The sequence below is a fragment of the Sminthopsis crassicaudata genome, chromosome 5 (genome assembly GCF_048593235.1).
Source record: "Sminthopsis crassicaudata isolate SCR6 chromosome 5, ASM4859323v1, whole genome shotgun sequence".
In the NCBI taxonomy this organism is placed as follows: domain Eukaryota; kingdom Metazoa; phylum Chordata; class Mammalia; order Dasyuromorphia; family Dasyuridae; genus Sminthopsis; species Sminthopsis crassicaudata.
Window position 1 is genome coordinate 28,884,743 of NC_133621.1, and position 20,576 is coordinate 28,905,318.

At 34.9% G+C, this 20,576-nt stretch overlaps 1 protein-coding gene across 1 annotated transcript in view; it reads left to right on the forward strand.

Moving 5' to 3' along the window:
- Positions 1-17,962, forward strand: part of LOC141543562 (zinc finger protein 385B-like) — a 368,062-nt gene extending 350,100 nt beyond the window's left edge. Inside the window, exon 3 of the mRNA XM_074269014.1 lies at positions 17,864-17,962. Coding sequence (XP_074125115.1) covers positions 17,864-17,871 — 8 coding nt within the window. The 3' untranslated portion in view covers positions 17,872-17,962. The remainder of the gene's footprint in view (positions 1-17,863) is intronic.
- Positions 17,963-20,576: the final 2,614 nt, after the last annotated feature.

A 20,576-nucleotide genomic window follows, 5' to 3' on the forward strand; every position in this document is an offset into this window, starting at 1 on the left:
AAACACTCTGCTAAGATCAATGCTGAGTTCAGAGAATAGTTCATATAGCATATCACTTAAATTTAAAGTCCTTGAAAGGCCAGAAGTATGAAATTTGTAGTCTGAAAACAGACAGTGAAGGCTCTTAAAGATCAAGTGGAGGCATTAGTATTTTTGTTCTAGAGATAGTAGCAAAGTACTGATTATTGTTCAGTGGAAAAATGAACTCTCTCTCTTTATATATATATATATATATATATATATATATATATATGTATATAAATGATATATATGTATAGAATATAGAACATATACATGGAGTATCAACAATATTTTAGGAAGATAAACTTGATATTTGTGTGGAGAATGGATTGGCGAAGGGAAAAGTATTGGGCAAGGAGATCAATTGATGGGTTATTCGAATAGTATAGGTGAGAAGTCATCAGGGCTTGAAATGAGGTGATAGTGATATGAATAGAGGTTAAAGCGTCAAATATGAGAGATGCCATAGAAATAGAGCTGTTAAGAGTTAGCAGTTGATTAGATATAAAGAGGAGGAGAGAGGATAAGGAAAAGTCAATTACTTTTTGTCTTAACCTTAAGCATCTAACTACTTGTTAAAGTCTGCCAAATTTGCCTTCTCAGACTTTCAATGAGCTTTTGTTAAGTGCTTGCAGTTAGCCAGGTGACCGTGGGCAAGTCACTTAAACCTGTTTGCCTCAGTTTCCTTATCTGTAAAATAAACTGGAAAAGAAAGTGATAAACTACTCTAATGTTTTTGCCAAGAAAACGCCAAATGGGGTCATTCATAAAGAATCACATAATGAAAAATGACTGACAACTCTGGTAGTTGAATTCTATTATCCATACTGATAAGCAAACTGAGGCATACAGAGGGTAAGTGACTTGCCTAAGTTCACACAGTTAGGAAATATCTGAGATCAGACTTGAACCCCTTCTTCCTGGCTCCAGATCTTAAACTTGAACTACCAGGCCTCTTAGGTAACTCTTTATATAGCATAATCTGTGTCCCTAATCTACATGAACTCATGCTTTATGTTTCTATTTCTGCTGTTTCTTTTGTGCTTTTATTCCTCTCTGTTTCCAAAGTACCCTTCCCTTGGCTAATCTTCTGCTTTGTTTTATATACTTGTTGGCTAAGGTTTAAAAGTGGGCCCACCCATCTTCCATCTTCTGTTCCAGCTTCTCAGTCCCTCAGAAAGCTTTTAGAGACTTTATTGTTGTTTACAGCTAACTATGCCCCTATAAAACAAAGCCAGAGGAAAGAGCTCTACATAAGTCAGGTGTCTCTGCATTATTGTCAGGCAGGGTTAATTGTAAGGGCCTTGTAGAGCAGCCTTAGTGCCATATGGCTCCCTGTCCTTGTGCCATTGTTTTATAACCAGTTTTTATATTCTTATTTTTTTCCTAATGACATTCGTGCCTAATGTGGCAGCCTCAACCTGTCACACTCTATGTGCCTCTTGTTAGTGGTTGGGTAGGGGTCCCACTCATCTGTTAGGAAAACCTTGTGGTACTTATCACTTTGGCCACCAAAAGCTTACAATGGCTTTGGTCCATGTTCATTTCTAACTCATCAAAGCATGAAGAGTTCATTCTACATCAAATGGATGGTTTGCGAGATATCTTGTTTATTTTGGCTTCCTAATTGCAGTATTTTGCAAGGCCCAGCCCATTCCTACCCAACCCCTACAATATATTTACTAACAGAACAGACCATTTTTCTTTCTGATTTTATAAAAAGAAGACCCCTTACTGTGGAAGTTCAGTATAGCTTCAAATATGAAATAGAAGTCTGTTGGTTTGGCCCTTGTTTGTGGTAAATTAAGCTTATTATAACCACAGCTTTCATTTTCCTTAGAAATATGTGTTAGGTTTTGCCAGGAGTACAACTGCTTTCCATCCCAAATGCCAGCGTTTCAGCAAGTTTCTCAACATTTTAATGAGCCTGCTCACAGAAACAAACATATGCACGAACACTGAAGGCAAAGGAGAGCCTTGCTCCCCATAATTACTTTTAGCAAAAGGATTACTTACATCTTCATAATTATTCAAGTGATTTGGTATGGGGAATTTTGCATTTTAAATGGAAAATTATAGCCCCATCAAAGTCCTAGCAAATGAGCTCTTTTGCAGTAGCCTGTCATCCTGGGTACAATACAAGATAGATACGACCATCCAAGCCCACTTTCCACTGTACTGGCTGCTTACTATAGAACATTTGCTTTCTCTGTAATGTGGTGGTGGTGGTAGGTGAATTGATTCCCTGAGCTCTGCAGTCCACTTTGAGAAGAAATCTCCTGAGTGCCAGATTTCACATTGCTTTAAGCAGTTCAATGTGCCCCCATATTCTGAAGCTTTTCATGTGAACTCTCTCCTTCCAAATGATGTGGAGGCTTAGTTAGCGATCAATAAAACTCAAACTCTTCTGGGACTGATGGGCCACTTTAATCACTCTCTCTCAAGAGAGATAAGGTAAAGTTTTAGCAATAGTAAAACTTCCATTGTTCAATGTCTGGCACATAATATGCACTGAAATGCCTGTTTCTCTCTTATGAATACAAATTTTTAAAAATTCTGCTCTGTGAATTCAAGAAAAGAGTGTACCCATTAAATATGTACACATATATTGGATTTAATATATATTTTAATATATTTAACCTGTATTGGACTACTTTCCATCTAGGAGAGGGGATGGAGTACAGAGGGGGAAGAAATTTGGAACCAAAGTTTCTACAATTATCCATGCATATGTTTTGAAAATAAAAAGCTTTAATAAAAATAAAGTATACCTCAATAATGTTTTGCTGTAAATATGATTTCTAATTTTATCATATATAAAGAATCAACATTATCTTGCATGTTATCTGCCTATGTTTATTTCAAAGAACTTTTTATTAATAAACAAAACAAATGTCAAGTAAATAAAATGCAAAAACAAAGTCATGCATAAACCACAGGCATTGTGATAGTTGTAATTTCTTTACAATGTACATGTGAAAAGTAACAAAATAATGCTATTGTTTTTGATCTCATGTTTCCATGTTATAGTTATCTTTTTGGGGAAAGTGAGGTGTTAAAGGATTTTGTTACTTTTGTTTTCTCTGTAATCATAATCTGAGTGCACATTGTACTTTCAGTTTGCTTTTTTTCTCTATATATCTATTTTTATTTTTGGAAGGGAAAGGAAAAAAAAAACTAAGCATTTTTAGTACCTACTATATGTCAAGAATTATGTTGAGCTCTTTTAAATTATTATCTCATTGTATCCTCACAACAACTATATGAGGTAAATACTATGATTATCCTCATTTTACAATCAAGGAAACTAAAAATAAGTGACTTTATTAGGGTCACACATGTAGGAAGTTTCTTTTTTTTTTTTTTAATTTTATTTTATAATTATAACATTTTTGACAGTACATATGCATGGGTAATTTTTTACAACATTATCCCTTGCACTTACTTCTATTCAGATTTTTTCCCTTCCTCCCCCAACCCCCTCCCCCAGATGGCAAGCAGTCTTATATATGTTAAATATATTACAGTATAATTTAGATACAATATATGTGTGTAGAACCGAATTTTTTGTTGCACAGGAAGAATTGGATTCAGAAGGTAAAAATAACAGTTTACATTCATTTCCCAGTGTTCCTTTTCTGGGTGTAGCTGGTTCTGTCCATCATTAATCAATTGGAATTGGATTAGCTCTTCTCTATGTTGAAGAAATCTACTTCCATCAGCATACATCCTCGTACAGTATCATTGTTGAAGTGTATAATGATCTTCTGGTTTTGCTCGTTTCACTCAGCATCAGTTGATGTAAGTCTCTCCAAGCCTCTCTGTATTTCTCCTGTTGGCCATTTCTTATAGAACAATAATATTCCATAACATTCATATACCATAGTTTACCCAACCATTCTCCAATTGATGGACATCCATTCATCTTCCAGCTTCTGAAGTTTCTGAGATTACATTTGAATTCAAGTCATCCTGACACTAGGCCCAGTTATTCTACCACTTGGCTGCCCCAAAGACAGAAAGGGATTCTAATTTCTGTTTTATCAGTTCGGAGAAAAACAATATCACAATCTGCTCAGCCCTTCTCCAATTATAGTATATATGAGCTCTTTTCTGCTTTCTTTTTTTCTCTTTTAAGTAAATACACTATGTATTTTGTGCTATTCCTTTCTCCTTTTGTTAACACTCTTGGGGTTCCATCCTACTACTAGGATCATTGGATTAAAATGTTGTAACTGTCAATGGCTATTGTCCTTTTGTTTTCCCCAAAAGTACATAATGATTGTTTGATCTTCCAGAATCAGAATTCTCAAACTAAGAATTCTGAAACTAAGGTTGGCCTTTTTCTCCCACTTTACCAGGCTAAATACATGCATACATATATATATACAGCCATGTAAACATAAATATAGGCCTACCTGGTTTGGTCTGGTCTATATATGTATAATGATGTGTGTGTGTGTGTATATATCTATATATCTATATATATAGATATATACACACACACATATATATACATATATACACATATATGTATATATATACATATATGTATATATATATACCTTTGATTTCTATGAACTGTGCAATCCTGAGTAAATTATTTCACCTTTCCATGTTCCAGGCAACTCAGCCTCCGAGTTGTAGAGAAGCTGCTTACACATTAGCAATAGAAGTTACCAATGGGGAGTTACCTATCAGGGTTTCTTAAATATTTTTCCAATGATTCACCACTCACATCCAAGACAGTTTTACTTGGAGTGTTTCTGGCAATATTTGTGCATGCATGGTGCAAAGTACACGTGTTGTATGTTCAGAACCAAGACTGCAGTGAAGTCATAATGCGAGATGGGCAAGTGCCGCTAGAAACACTGCAAATTCATTACGCATTTAAGTTTGAATTAATTTTTGGTTGTTACATTCAGAAACATTTTCCTGTTGCCAAATTTTTCATGATCCTCACATTCAGCTACATGATCCCATATATAGTTTTGATCCATAGTTTTAAGAAGCTTGATCTATAACAATAGAATTTTCATTCTGGAAAAGAAGAGTATACAACAATAATAACAAGAACACTATTCAGTGTCATTTTTTTATGAAATCATACAAGCAATTGGCTACCAACATTTATTAAAACTTTACAATATTCTAAATATTTGGGAAATCACATTTTAAGAAATCACAGTTCAAGTTTAAAATGAAGTGTTTGTGAGATTGTGTATTTATGAGTGTATATGTGTCTGTCTATGAACTGGAAGAGATATAGATTTGTAATTTCATTGACATAAAGGTTAACAATATGAGTAAATTCCCTCCACCAACTTATAATTAGATGTTCTCTGTAACTTCATGTTAAAAGGTTGTCTTGGATACTAAGATGTATAGGTATGTGAATAAATCATATTTGTATGTGTGTGTGTGTGTGTGTGTGTGTGTGAGAGAGAGAGAGAGAGAGAGAGAGAGAGAGAGAGAGAGAGAGAGAGAGAGAGACAGAGACAGAGACAGAGACAGAGAGACAGAGACAGAGAGACAGAGACAGAGACAGAAAGAGAAACAGAGAGAAAGAGAGACAGAGAAAAACAGAGAGAGAGAGAGAGAGAGAGAGAGAGAGAGAGAGAGAGAGAGAGAGAGAGAGAGAGGAGAGAGAGAGGGGGGGGAAGAGAGAGAGGGGGGGAAAAGAGAGAGAGAGAGGAGGGGGGGAGAGAGAGAGAGAGAGAGAGAGAGAGAGAGAGAGAGAGAGAGAGAGAGAGAGAGAGAGAGAACGAACATATCTCTTTATGGGTATATAGCTATACAGCCACATATACATACATATATACATATATACACACATCTGCATTCACATACACATCTGTGTGTATGTGTGTGCACATATATGCATGGATGCTCATGTGTCAGACCTGTTATCAGGAAGGCCTAGTTCAAATCTAGCCTTAGATACTACCTGTATACCCTTAAGTAAATAATTTAACCTTGTTTGCCTCAGTTTCCTCATCTGTAAAAAGAGTTGAGAAGGAAATAGCAACTTATGCCTTTTGCCAAGAAAAACTCAAATGGAGATTACAGTCAGAACATGTCTGAAATGACAGCAACAACAATCACAACTGAATAAATACATGTATCATGTGGTCCTTGACAATTAGAAAGTTATAATCTTATACTTTTTTGTATAGGATTCTATACAAAATTCTATTCTAAACAATCCTATACTATTTTTACAAAAAAGACAGACCCAAATCTTGACAAACTTTCAGATCTGACATTGCCTTAGAGATTCTTAAGAGAATTTGAACACATTCCCAAAGAGCTTTAGCTGCATCTTCCTGGTGGGATCACTTATACAGTGATGGTTCTCTGAATCTTACTTTTTGATCTAATGTTTAGAATTAAAGTTGAAAAATTAAAAAAAAAAGTTGAGTTAAGAAGTGGAAATTGTCTTGATCAGATGTTGGAAAGGTTAAATATGAAACTTTGCATCCAGTGCTATAGTAAGAAGGTTGGGGTGGAAGCAGATGGAAAAAGAAATTCTGGTTGAATGACTTGACATATGCTTTCTCTAGCAATAGCAAGGAATGAGTTCAGCAGCCAGGGAGTTAACAAGAGGCTAATTCCCCATCACAAGGTCTAGCTGAGACATCTTTGAGTGATTAAAGAGTGAAGACACTCAGAGGTAATTTTCAACAAGCATATAGTGTTAGAGTGTTTTTCTTTACCAGAATAAAGCTGGATACCCTAAAAATAACAACATAGTTTTATGTCAGACCATCAAAAGAAAATAGCTTTAAAATGTATTTTGTACTTTCAAATTTTTGCATCACATCTGAAGGGTATTTCATCTACTCAAGATTGTCTTCCAAACCCCAATACAGAAAGCCCTAAAATAGATGAAAGGACTGATATTTTACATATTAAGCATAGTATACGTCTCTAACAGGGCTAGAAGTAGGATGAATAAATTTGATGCCTTGATGTTTCCAATTACCACAGCAAAGCATGCTGACATTTCTCTCTCTTGACCAAATAAAAATTAAAAAAAAATTTCCAAGCATCTTATTCCGTATCACATAATCTCATCTTGGAAAGTGGTAGAAATGTCAACTTGAACAATTCCTTCCCTTGAGACCTATTTTAGTTTAAATCAGGCTGGGACAAGTTAGGGAATCTCCCAGAATAAAGTATTAGCACCTCACATTGTTCAGTGATTTTAGTCATGTCTGACTCTGAGGGCTTCTCTTGACAAAGATATTGGAGAAATTTTTATATCCTCTACAGCTTATTTTGCAGATGAGGAACTGAGGTAAATAAGGTTAATTGATTGGCACAGAGTCTCATAGCTAATAAGTGTCTGATGCAATTTGAACTCAGGACTTCTTGACTTCCAACCAGGTATTTTATTCATAGCCATGTAGCCACTCTGAGGGTCTCATAATCTGGCATGATTAGACATATTCCCTATTGGAGAGGCCATTAGTCATGAGTTAAGTTGTTGGTTGAAAATTTGGGTGACCAACTACCATCTCTGAATTTATAAGCATTAAATGCAGTCATTCCACATATTATCCTTTCGCCTTTTGAGATTCAATTTCAGGTCAACCAGCATTTATCAAAGGTCTATTTTGTGGTTCAGCAGTCTGTTCTTGGTATTGGGAGAGAGATACAGTAAGAAAAGATGTATCTTAAGCCTCCATATATCTTTTAAGTGAGTTTATAGCCCATTAAAATCCCCAGATCTTATATAGAAGGAATGTTGTCCTGCCTCAACTACCCCAGAGACCATGACATATTAGTTAGGCAACAAAATGGATGAATGGTGGACTTGGGATCCGTAAGACTTTAGTTCACAGTCTGCTTCAGACATTAGATATTGGATCTTGGGCACATCCCTTAACCTCCCTCAACTTTGGTTTCTCCATCTTTAAAGTGATATAGTAATAACATCTACCGCCCAGCATCAATTTGAGGTTCAAGTGGAATAACACATGTAAAACACTTCACAAAACTTAAAGCACTATGAAATATGTGCTATTATTATTATAGCACCATTTGCAATTTATGAAGCTTAGAAGAGGAATATGAATTGTAATCCTTTAAGCAAGCCTTCAGATCTTTCAGGGTGATTTTTCACCATTTCCAATTTGTTTTTAACTGCCAACCAACTCTTTTTCAAAGTAGAAAGAGTTCTCACTTTACATAAGTCCATAGCCTTCTATGTAAAGTGAATTTTGTAAAATGTGAATTTGTTCCCAAAGACTCCCTTCACTTAGCTTGTATAACAAAGGCATGCACAAAACAATACCTATAGAAGAGTTATAAAATGTGTTGAAATTTGAACTTATTAAATACTATGCAATAACGGTAAGTAGAATTATGAAATGAAAGATAAAATTAATAATAAAGTATGCACAGTAGTGCACAGTAAAATTAACATAGGTATGTGATGTGTTGCCTCTTCCCCACCCAAATTCTCCTAACCTTTATCACTGAGAGTTGGCTATTCAACTTTTTTTTTTTTATTCAATTATTTTTTGGGGGTAAGGCAATTGGGGACTTGCCCAGGGTCACTCAGCTAGGAAGTATTAAGTGTCTGTAGCCAAACTTGAACTTAGGTCCTTCTGACTTCAAGGCTGATCCTCTATCCATATTCAATTATTTTTAATGAAGCTAGTGAGAAATGTTTGGATAGAGTCCTCCTCTCCTTATCCCCAAGTATATCTGAAGAAAGCAAGCACTCTTCTCTTCAACTAGTCTTTGAACTTCAAAAAATCTTGTAGTATTTGGACCTGTCTTTTTAATATAAGAAAAAAAAAAAAACATTCAAATGATGAAATGCTTCTGCCAACTGTTTTGTTCTGAATCTTTTTGGTTTGACCTTGAGTTCTGAAGATTTCCTTTCTTCTTCTACAATCTTTGTGGCTAGTAGTTCAACCAGATCCTTGTTTTAAAAATTCTTCTCCTGAGTCTCAAACAACTCTTCCACAACATTTTCCCCATCTTCTAGGCCCAATTTTTGTGCTAATTTTCCAATCTTGTTACTAACATTTCATTTTTGTTAAATCTATGAAAATCATAAAATAAAATGAATTGTAAATGGCCATGTCCCTGCTGATTCTTTTCAGTGCTCTGGGGTTTTCTGAGAGCTGCACAAAGAACAGATTGTAATTTGCAAGGTCCAGATGCATTCCCTCCAAGTAGAAGAGCAATTCCATTTTTTTGAAGCTTTCTGCACTGGCCAAGTTTTTTTCCTCCTTCTACTGAGACATAGGTTCAAAATAGCATTTTTTTTGATAAAATATGCCTTTTTTGTCTACTTTAAACATTTGCTCCATCAAGTAGGGACTTCATCTATTATTTTTGCAGAAACTCTGGGAACTTAACTTCTGGTAAAACAAGCTTTCTTGACACTTGGGCATTATAAAATCCTGCATGATTTTTAAATTGTGCAAACCAATCACTGCTTGCTGTAAATACTTGTGTTCCTTCAAATTACTTTACCTTTAACAAATAAAAAGAGGTCTTCAAAGAGTGTTTGAGCCTTGGTTTGAACGGTTATCATGCTTAAAGATGTATACTTCTGAGTCTGATTTTCTACATCCAAAAAGTTCATCATTTTCCCATAACTATAATAGTGCCTTCTCTTTACTGTGACAGATGAATTGACTTCATGCAAGCATTCGCATCATAAGACTTGGGCCAGGCCAGAAATTGCAGCCCCCTAATGACAATATTTCTGAGAGTGTTGCAACAATCTACATTCTAATTTTGACATATAACTGGTATCATCTATAATTATTAGAGCAGCATCTTTCACTAAGATATAATCAGCATTACAAGACCAAGTTCATATCCTTTTAAAGACAAATTTTTCTTCTTATTTTCTAATTATTATTTTTTTAATTTCTAAGTCTATTGGCTCACACTTACAAAATATTTCACTTTTCCCATCAAGAGCACATTTATCACCAAATATGGTGAAAAGATAAGATTCACTCTTTAACACAGAAGAAGACACAGTGTCTTTCACTGTGTGCACATATAGCATATGACTTAGAGATGCTTCTGAGCTTCCCACCACTGGCTGGCATCAAACAGCATCTTATTATACAACATCTGCTTTACGGATTTCATTTGGGGGGGGAGAGAATATGGATTTTTTCAGAATTCTTTATATAGAGTCAAATGTGCATAATGGGAATTTATGAAAAGTAAGAATTGTCTGTGTCTATACCAGTGAATCACAAGAAGAAAAAGGCGGTGAAACAGGAAGCTGAGATTGTATTCCTAAATCTAGCCCGGACACATCTGTGCTGGAGTCCTTATATGTAAAATGTAGCTCTCTGTCATGGCTCCAAAAAAGATGTGCAGCCATACCCTGGCAAAACTGTCTTGGGAGATAGGTTAAACAAGGATGAGGGTAACTTACAAACTTTATTCATTTTCCCTGAGGCTGGGGTTAAGTGACTTGCCCAGGATCACATAGCTAGGAAGTGTTAAGTGTCTAAGAGCAGATTTGAACTCAGGTCCTCCTGAATTCAAGGCTGGTGCTCTATCCACTGCGCCACCTAGCTGCCCCCAACTTAGAAACTTTAAACCCATTGCTGAGTTAGCTGGATATCTACTCCAACATGTGAAGACTTCCCTGGGCTGAATAGTTGAATAACAATTTATTTCAATGACCACAAAGGTGGCTGAAGCACATAATATAGAGCACTTAATATTTGGTCAGTTATCAAAGTCACCAAGGCCATCTACTATATCCTAGGACATCATAATCACCATTGACTTTTGTCTTGTTACTGGTTCAATTATTCTGGAAGAGAAAGTGAGGCTGATTATTGTGCAACTCTGCCTTACTTAAATCAATTCATTCATGAATCAGGACATCACCTTATGACATCACTGGTGCTTTTCAAAAAGCAAAGGATCACACAAACCATATCATATAAGCAAATGCCTGTTCTACTTACATATATGTAAAGCCAGCCTTGAATATGACATTCAATAAAAGTGAATTTTGATATTAAAATTTAAAATAGAAAACAAAAACTAAAACCTTTGATCATCATCATCAACAGCAACAACATATATATATATATATATATATATATATATATATACATGTATATGTATATATATATATATTTATATATATGAGTGAATTGTATTAAGATCATCTTTTATATCTATATATCTATATCTATATCTATATCTATATCTATATCTATATATGAGTGAATTGGATTAAGATCATCTTTTAAAATCTATGAATGGGAAGCAATCTCATAAGCCATCCTATCCAGTAAATACTTGAACAAAAATCTCTCATACAATATACCCATTAAGAAGTCATCAAACCTTTTGAAGACTTTCAGGCATCATTGGAGAACCCTCACTAAGATGGTATCATTTGATGGAAAGAAGACAGAATTTGAAGCCTAAAAATCTGAATTGGATTCAAGATTTGCTATTTGTTATTGTGATAGTAGGTAAATCAACTCCATTGGAGAAATCATTTTAATTATCTCACTCTCAGTTTCCTTATATTTAAATTAAGAGTGATGTATCATATTACCTCAAAGGCATCTTTTTCAGCCTTCAATCTACGACCTCTCCCTACTTGTTTTATCTTTTTTAAAAAATCCAGTCTTGTAGGACACTCGTAATTCATTTCAATTTCTTATTTCTGGTTTAAGAGACCCCATAAACCCATAAATAAGTATTACAGAAGCATGAGCTATATAAAGTACATAGTTTCATATGATAAAGTAGGACTGACTATGGTCAGTTATTCAGCTTTTTCCACTCTAAGCTTTAGTTCATCATAAGAAAAGATCATAAACAAGATGCCGAGATAACAGATAAGTGCAAGTTGTAGTTTCCCTTTGGAAGATAGATCTGCCTGCAGTGTGGAGTCTTTTGATGTATGAATATATATGTTGTTGTTATCCTTCATAAGCAGTAAAGGCTTTATAAAGAGCAAATCATGGCAGGACAATATAAATTTATCTTACTGTACAGTTGAAAGATAAGCCTTGGTGGCTAAGTGCAATGAAACAGATCCAATCAATGTGGAATGCAGTATAGCATTTTATACTATTCCAGGTTGAACCTCATCAACAAGCAAGAAATCCAGGCTGGTGCAAGTTTAAGTAGACAGATGGAGAGAGGTTTGCAATCAAAGATAATACTTAAGGGACTCAAAGTTACCTAGAAATATACATCATGGAATGACCTGTAAGGAATGCTCTAAGAACTATGGCAAGCCAAATACTTTTTCATATTTTAGATGCTGGGATTAAAAGCACGCTTGCTAAAGTGATTTTTAATTGTTTGTTAATGTTCAAGGATTGTTCTTCCCTCCCTTCACTTTTCAACCTCCATTTATTGGGCAACAATTTAAAAAAACAAAATAAAACATGTCACCTTGTTCAATATTTAAACTCAAAAACAACCACAACAAAATTCCCTCATTAGTTGTTTCCAAAAAAAGATGTTTCTCATGATGGCATCTTGAGTCTTGAGTCTATCACCCCATTCCTATGACAAGATGGATAATATACTTCATCATTAGTCATCTATAATCAAGGTTGGTTCCTACATTGATCAGAATTTTGAAATCATTCAAAGTCATTTGTATTTTGTTTTTTTTAATCTCCAATAAATACACTGAAAATCATGAATCCATAATTCTAAGGAGTAAATACAACACCCAATTTCTGCAAAGAGAAGAACTTAGAATTCAGGAAGAGACTTACATTTTCAGGCAGAGTCTATGTGGAAATTTGTTTTGCTGGATTATGTACATATGTAACGTAATTTGTGTTTCTTTCTCCTTTCTTTAAAAAAGTGCTCAGAATTAGGGTGGCAGAGTGGAAGATAAAGATTATACTAATTGGAAAAAATGTTTATCTTTTCAATATTGTTATTGTTCCACTTGTTCTCTGGGTTCTGTACATTTCACTCTTAATCAGTTATCTCTAGAAGGAAGGAGGGATTGTTTACTATAAATTTAAAATTAAATGCTATTGTACTAAAAGAAAGGACAAATAGTTTTTGAGAGAACTGCAAAGAATGATATAGGCTTGTTAAGTTTCTCAGAAAATCAAAACTCAAAATTTTTTCTCTAAAATCTGTTCAACAAAACAATATAGTTCAATTAGGGACAAAAAGGTAACTGATACCCTGTGATGCAGAGGACACCTTAATGGTTTACTATACTACCAATGTATATGTATGTAGAACTTTCACATTTGGGTAGTACTGTCTATAATTTCATTTAATCCTCACAAGAATCATGTGAGCTGGCTGTTGTTATTATGCCATTTTCCATGAGGAAACAAAGGTGGACAAAGTGAAGCCTTTGCCCAGAGTTAAATAGCTATTAAATGTCAGAGGTGCTATTTGAATGTATCAAATCCTAATTCAAAGTTTCAAGTCCTCTATCTACATTGTAATATTACTTCAAATGTACAACTTTGGCAAAATTTAAATCCCATTGCACTAGATTACGAGGAATGACCCAAGATTGTTTTCTTTTGTGTTTCTCTCTGCATTTATATTAATTATTATTGCATTAAAAGATTATCTGAAACTTAGAGATATTATACTTTTTCACTTTTCAGACTTTCTCTTGAAATAGTATTTATTGGAATTAGTCACTGAGGCTACAAAATAGTCTCAGTTATCTAACACAGAATTAGACATAGTGCTACTATATGTTTAATTTAAATAATAACTTGACATTTTAATACAATTATAATAGTTCTGATATTCTTCTTGACTCATTTCAAATCTCAACTTCTTTGGAAAACCTTTTCTGGTCTCTCCCTCTTCTTCCATTTCTCTTCCAATAAAGGACCTTCACTCTGAAATTATCTCTCAAATATATCTACATATATCTTAGGTATATATAATGGTTCATGTATCATTTTCCCAGTTGGAATGTAAGCTAATTGAGGGTAGGGACTGTATTTTTACTTTTCTTTTTATCCCCTGTCCTTCACACAGTACCAGGCTTAGTACTTAAGTGCTAGAAAATAACTCCCTTTCTCCTTACTTATCAGAAAATTCACTTTTGTCCTTGATACCTTGCCAGTTAATCCATAATACTACTGTTAAAGCTATTTCTTTTGTTACTATGATTGTTACCTTTCTTCTTTAGGTATATCGTGGCCTTCAATAATCCTCAAAAACTAATGAATATTTTTTTCCTTTTTTTTTTTTTATTTGTATATCCCTGGTAGTTAGCAGAAAGACTGATTTCTGGTAATCCCTGACTGAATGAATGAGCATGTTGGAGAGGGCCACATTGACTTCTAGGGAGGGGAAAGAGTTCCTCTGAAACTTTGAATTGGTTTCCCACTTCAGTCAGGGAGGTATCAAACTTGATGATAACACAAAAGTTTCTATGAATGATGATTCTTGATGTGAGGGATAGCAGAAATGGTGCATGGGATGGGTACTAGTTACAAAAATGGGAGAATGTTTAGGATTGTTATTTAGCAGAAGATTTTGTGCACAATATGTGCTTACTGTTGTTTGATGGATACACCTTATCCTTTCTTTTGTGCATTGCCTTTTTTCACATTGTCTCTGCTCTTTTTCTTCCCTTCATCACTTTTTTCCTCCTCCTCCTGTATTCTATTTTGATATGTTTCTAAATATATAAATATATATAGTGTGTGTGTGTGTGCGTGTAAGTGTAGTTACCTTTTCTTCTAAAAAAGAAGTCGACCAAAGAAGCAAAGGTCCTTTAAAATTAGAAGAGAAAATGAAATCTGGTGTTTGACACCAGAGGGCTTGTATACATCACTTTTAATTAAAGTTATTGGGAAGAGCACAATGAAATACTCTGGAGCAGTTCTGAAAATAGACATTTGTGTACAATATATCTGACCAATCCAGGAAATGACAGTGTAATTAAAAAAGGGATAACAAATGTTTCTCCATCTTCTGAGAGTCTCATTCTCTCACTATGTCTGTCCATACGTCTAACCCTCTCTGTCTCTGTTTCTCTTTGTCTCTGTCTCTAACTTCCTGCCTCTGTCTCTGTTTCCCTCTCTCTCTGTTTATACCTGTTTGGATCTGTCTCTGTCAGTCTGTCTTTCTCTTTCTCTCAAATATATTTCAGGCTAGCTTTCTCCCTAAAAACTGACTATTCCATAAACATTCTCTCATTTTTGAAACTTGTATCCATCCCAAGACCCATTTCTGCTATTCCTTATATCAAGAATCAGCCTTCATAGAAACTTCTATGATATCATCAAATTTGATATAATAGTAGTAGAAATGATCCGAATTCTAGTTAAGCTCTTTGAGGATTGATCCAAACTCATTTATAGGTTGACATCATACTTTCAGGAAATAATAGACTCTGAAATATTTCTAAAAATTTCCTTAGAAAGTCTGCCTATTTTTAGGATGGCCCTAAATTTAAAAATTGCCTTGGATGCTCTACTTGTGTAGTTATGAGCAAATCCTTGGCTTATATGGGCGTCAGTTACCTCATCTATAAAATGAGGGAGAGGAGGCTAAGTCTTCTCAGATCCCTTACTGCTCTAAAGCTGTGTTTTGATGAGGGAAACATAAATGCTTTTTCATCTAACTCTATAATACAGGCTAACATTCACATTTGGATGAGTAGAATCATTTCTGACAGAATATCTGGGAATAAAATATGTTTTATAATTTATGTTTTTTAAAGCCACTAGCTTTCTCTTTTGTATCTTGCTAAGTACACACACACACACACACACACACACACACACACACACACACACACACACACATTCTCTTTCTCATTAAAATGGATGATCCTTGAAGAGATATTTTGGGGCTCTTTCTTTGTAAATCTAGGGCTTAGTACAGTCCCTGACCAGTAGCAATATATATATATATTTGTGCTTGTATACATCTACATGAAGATTATATACTACTTGGACATACATATAGGAACACCCATAAGGACACCTCTGCTGTTACTCACTTCCTCAAGAAAAGACCAGCCAACCCTTTGTTTTTTTTTCCGGGGGGGGGATATAATTCTTTGAGAAGGAGACTCTTTGTTGGATAATTCTCAGATTCTTCTACAAGGTAGGAAAGGGAAGAGGAGGATGTGATGAAGTCACTTGTGGCCCTCAGAGTCAGCAGAGAGGAACAGGAGAGCAGCATGAACCTGCTGTCCCTGCTGGTGGCTCTGGCTCTTCCTTGTAAAGTTCCCTGGTGAAGGAAAAGGAAGGCAGAGGCTAATTTTTTTTCTCTTTTTCTTCCTTGTAAAAAGCATCTACCTGTTTGAAATAGGAACAACTTCTCAACTCCCAATAATTTAATTGGAGACCAAATCAGTTGGTCAATAATCTTTTATTTACTGTTGAACACCTCTGGAAAAAACTGAACAATAACACATCTGGTAAGCATTGCACAAAGTGCTGAAAAAAAAAAAACTAACACTAGCATCTCTTCATGAAGACTAGCTAATTAAAATGGGAAGCTAGGGCAGTTGGGTTGCACAGTGGATAGATCACTGCCCCTGGAGTCAGGAGGACTTGAATTCAAATTCAACTTCAGACATTATCTGAAACAGAAGGAGAAAAGGAAAAAAAGGAAGGAAGGAAGGAGGGAAGGAGGGAAGGAAGGAAGGAAGGAAGGAAGGAAGGAAGGAAGGAAGGAAGGAAGGAAGGAAGGAAGGAAGGAAGGAAGGAAGGAAGGAAGGAAGGAAGGAAGGAAGGAAGGAAGGAGGGAGGAAAGGGAAGGAAGGAGGGAAGGAAGGAAGGAGGGAAGGAGGGAAGACAGGCAGGCAGGCTCACTGTACCTTTATCTGTCTCCCTCCCTCCCTTCCCTTCCTCCCCTGTCTCTCTGTCTCTCTGTCTCTGTCTCTCTCTCTCTCATACACACATAAACACACACAAGTCTTTGTATGGTATGGAATTTTATAATTTGCAGCTATGGAACATCAGTAGAAAAAAATGCTGGTATTAAAGATATAAGCTTTTGTTTTAGGCAGAAATATGGACTCACTAAAAGTGTGGGTGAATTTCTCAAATACAATCAAGCCTCCTTTCTGATCATTGTCCATTTCAGTATTGAAAGCCTACCTTCTGAAGTGGTCTATACATAATATTAAGGGATTTAGAAGAAATCTTAAAGAAAATTGCATGTGCCCTGCCCCCAAGTATTTAAGGAGGACATGAACAGGGATTTTATAAAAGATGACAAGATGTGGAAGGTTTATAATCAACAGAATTAGAGAATTCAGAGGAATAGTCAGACAATGAGATTACAGATTCTCAGACATACATAATATCTCCTTGATCCATCTCTGGAAGCTCTCAAAATTGTTATCTGTGAATTCAAAATATATTTTCTTTAAAATGTTCTGTAATCCACAATGTATAACATAAAGAAATGCTAAGCAGTGACAAATTCCGAAATATTTATATTGCATTCAGAATGTGTATATTTGTGTGAACATGGATATTCCTGTTTCTCTAACTTTTAATGGAAAACAAGACCCAAAACTCAAATTGGAGGAAAGCCCCATTGTTTTGCTTCTTTTCAGTTTCATTATTTTTCACATTAAAATAGAATTTTGTGTCTTCTTATATATCCAATTATAGAGTTAAAAAAGAACATAAGCCCTTCAATAGACCAAAGTCTGAGAACAGATGGGCCTCAAATGCCCTTGTACTACATGTACCCTGAAGGCGATTGGGTTTGGACATTGTTATCACAGTAACAGCAGGGAGTAAATTAGAATGTAAAACTGTATTTAGGGTGATAGCATTTTAGAACTGGAATGAATATTGAGATGGTTCACATCCAATATCTTCTTTTTACACATAAGGAAAATGAAATCGGGGAAGATAGCTACCTAGCAGAAAAGGAGGAATTAGAATTCAGGTCTCTTGACTTCTAATCATGTGTCACACTGTCCATTTTACATTTTGTCTCTCCAACATCGAGAGGTAAGATAAAATTTATTTTTTTTTCCTTTTTGAATATGAATATCATGACTGCTATCAAATGGTGCTTTTGGTTTTGACATTCCAATGTTTTCCTGATTTGACATTCCAATGTTTTCCTGATTTATGTTTGATAGATTACAAGAAGTCTAATGGAAAATCAGGGAGCAAGAAAAGAAGTATCCATTTGGGATTAAGACAATGATGCTCCTTGGTCCTGGTGAGACCAAATCTAGAGTATTAAACGCAGTTCTGGGTAGCACATTTTAGGAATGTTCCTGATGAATTAGAGAGTGGCCAGAAGTTGACCAGTATGGGCAAAGACCAAGGTCCCCACTATTTAAGGAAAGACTAAAATGGTATGAGTGCTTAGAATGGAGAAGAGAAACTTATGAAGGACATGATGAAATATCTATGCAAAAGTGAAATCATTTCTTCTGCTTGTCCTTGGTAAGCAGAATTACTAACAGTAAATAAAAGTAGCTAATAATACAATTTTGTCTTAATTTAAATGAGGAGAATACTCAGAATTTTCTAACAGAACTATCAGCAAGGATGTGGGCTATCTTAGATGTAACATGTGGGTTTCTCCTTACTAGATGTTGTTCAGTCAAGTTGGAGGATTACATTTTTCAAGGTTTCAGGGAAGAGTTGAATGTGCAGATCATTATGAACCCTTCCAAATCTGGTTCTTTGAGTATCAAGAGTAATTGTTTATTCCCACCATCCCAATGTTTTGTCTTGCTTCCTCACTTTTAACTGGTATAATGGTATTATTCGTGTGGATATTTTCCCCTATTTAAGCAGGGAAAATTCAACAAGCTCATGGAATTATGGGCTGTAAGTACTGTCCAAAAATCTCATCTTGTAGATGAGAAAACTGAATCACCAGTGCAGGTTATACCTTATATGCCTCTAACAAATTAGAATCGATATTAGTAATATAAGATGTCATTTTGGTTAGTTTGCTTTTATTTTTCTTTTTTAGGAATTTTCTTTCCTTCATTGGCTAAAGTAATCTAGCTTATTTACTGTACAATAAACCTGTCATCATTGGTCAACATATACGATTAAATTGTCTTTGCCTAGAATCAGGGCAAAGTATCTATTGGAAAGAAGAATGAAAATAGATTTATAAGACCTGGAGTTTCCATTTAGATGACATGATAAAGTTGTAATGAAGAAAGAAGGTAGAAGGAGGAAGAAGATGAAGAAGATTAAAAAAGGGGAAAGGAATTAGGGGAAGAGGAGGAAGAAAATTATCTCTAATGAAATGTTACTGTTGACCAAGGCTCTAGACCTCGATGAATCTCATGTTCTAAGAATCTCATGTATTTGACTTTAGTCGAGAGTTCTTTCTTTGAGTTTTGACTTTCAAGCTTTCACCTAACATTCTTTTTTCTAAGCCTTCCTTGACCAATAGATATCAATTGCAAGAATTATGAATTGGAAGGGATTTCTTAGATTTCCTGAGACGTACTCTGTCAATAGTCAATCCCTAATTAAGATTTCCCTCTTCTTTACACATGCTAATATGACTAGATTCTATTTGATATCACTTCTTTTCTTTTCATTCTACTTTTTGTTGCTGCACATTGTAGACTACAAGAGTTTATGCTACAGATAAAAAAAAAAAATTAGAAGAAAGATTCCAAAGTTAGAGACACATAAACATTACTACTGAATAGAGGCACTGATTAACATAATACTGGCCATAGTCAATAAATTTTAGTTCAAGTCATATCTCTAATTCATACAAGTTAAGCAAGTTATTTAATCTCATTGTGATATAGTAAACATTCTTGGAATATAAATTGAAGAGAAGCTTCTATATTGGTAAAGGGTGTTAGCTCGCTGAGAGTTTCCTAAACTTCCTAAACCAGAAGTCCAGTCTTAAAAATTAACAAATAGATGAATAAAATAGACAAATAAATAAATTGATAAATGAATGTATATATAGATATAGATATATACATGTGTGTGTGTGTGTGTGTGTGTGTAGAAAATGAATGAATGAATGTGACATCTTCCTAGTCTAATACTAGGTGGTTCATATCCTATATGCCACCATGAATATTGATATTAAAAGATAATGTTAAAGGTTTTAAAATTTGCAAAATGTTTTTTATACTCTTCTATTTTATGCTCACAATCTTGTGATATAAGTTTTATTCAAATTTTACAAATGGGGAGATGGAAACAGAGAGATTCATTGACTTGCCCAGCTTTCCATAGTCAGATGAATGTCAAATCCATTCCTTTCATACTGTAAGAGCAGCACTAAGGCACAGAGGTCCCTGATTATTTTCCTATATGTTTACAGTCCGGCTCTGTTTTACCCTATTCCTACTGTGATCTTATCTAGATAAGAAAGTCATTTTTGGTGAGGAATTGGGGAAATCAAGATGGTGAAATCAAGGCAACAACCACATTCCTTTCCAAACAACTTTAAAAACCAAATTTTGGAGTGAAAGAGTCAATAAAATCTCATTTTTTTCTAGCTAAAAAAAAAAAACCTTAGAAATCATCAGAAGAGGTCTATGAGAGTGGCATGGGGGATGGCCCAGAAGATGGCAGCAGTATTAAAATTAGACC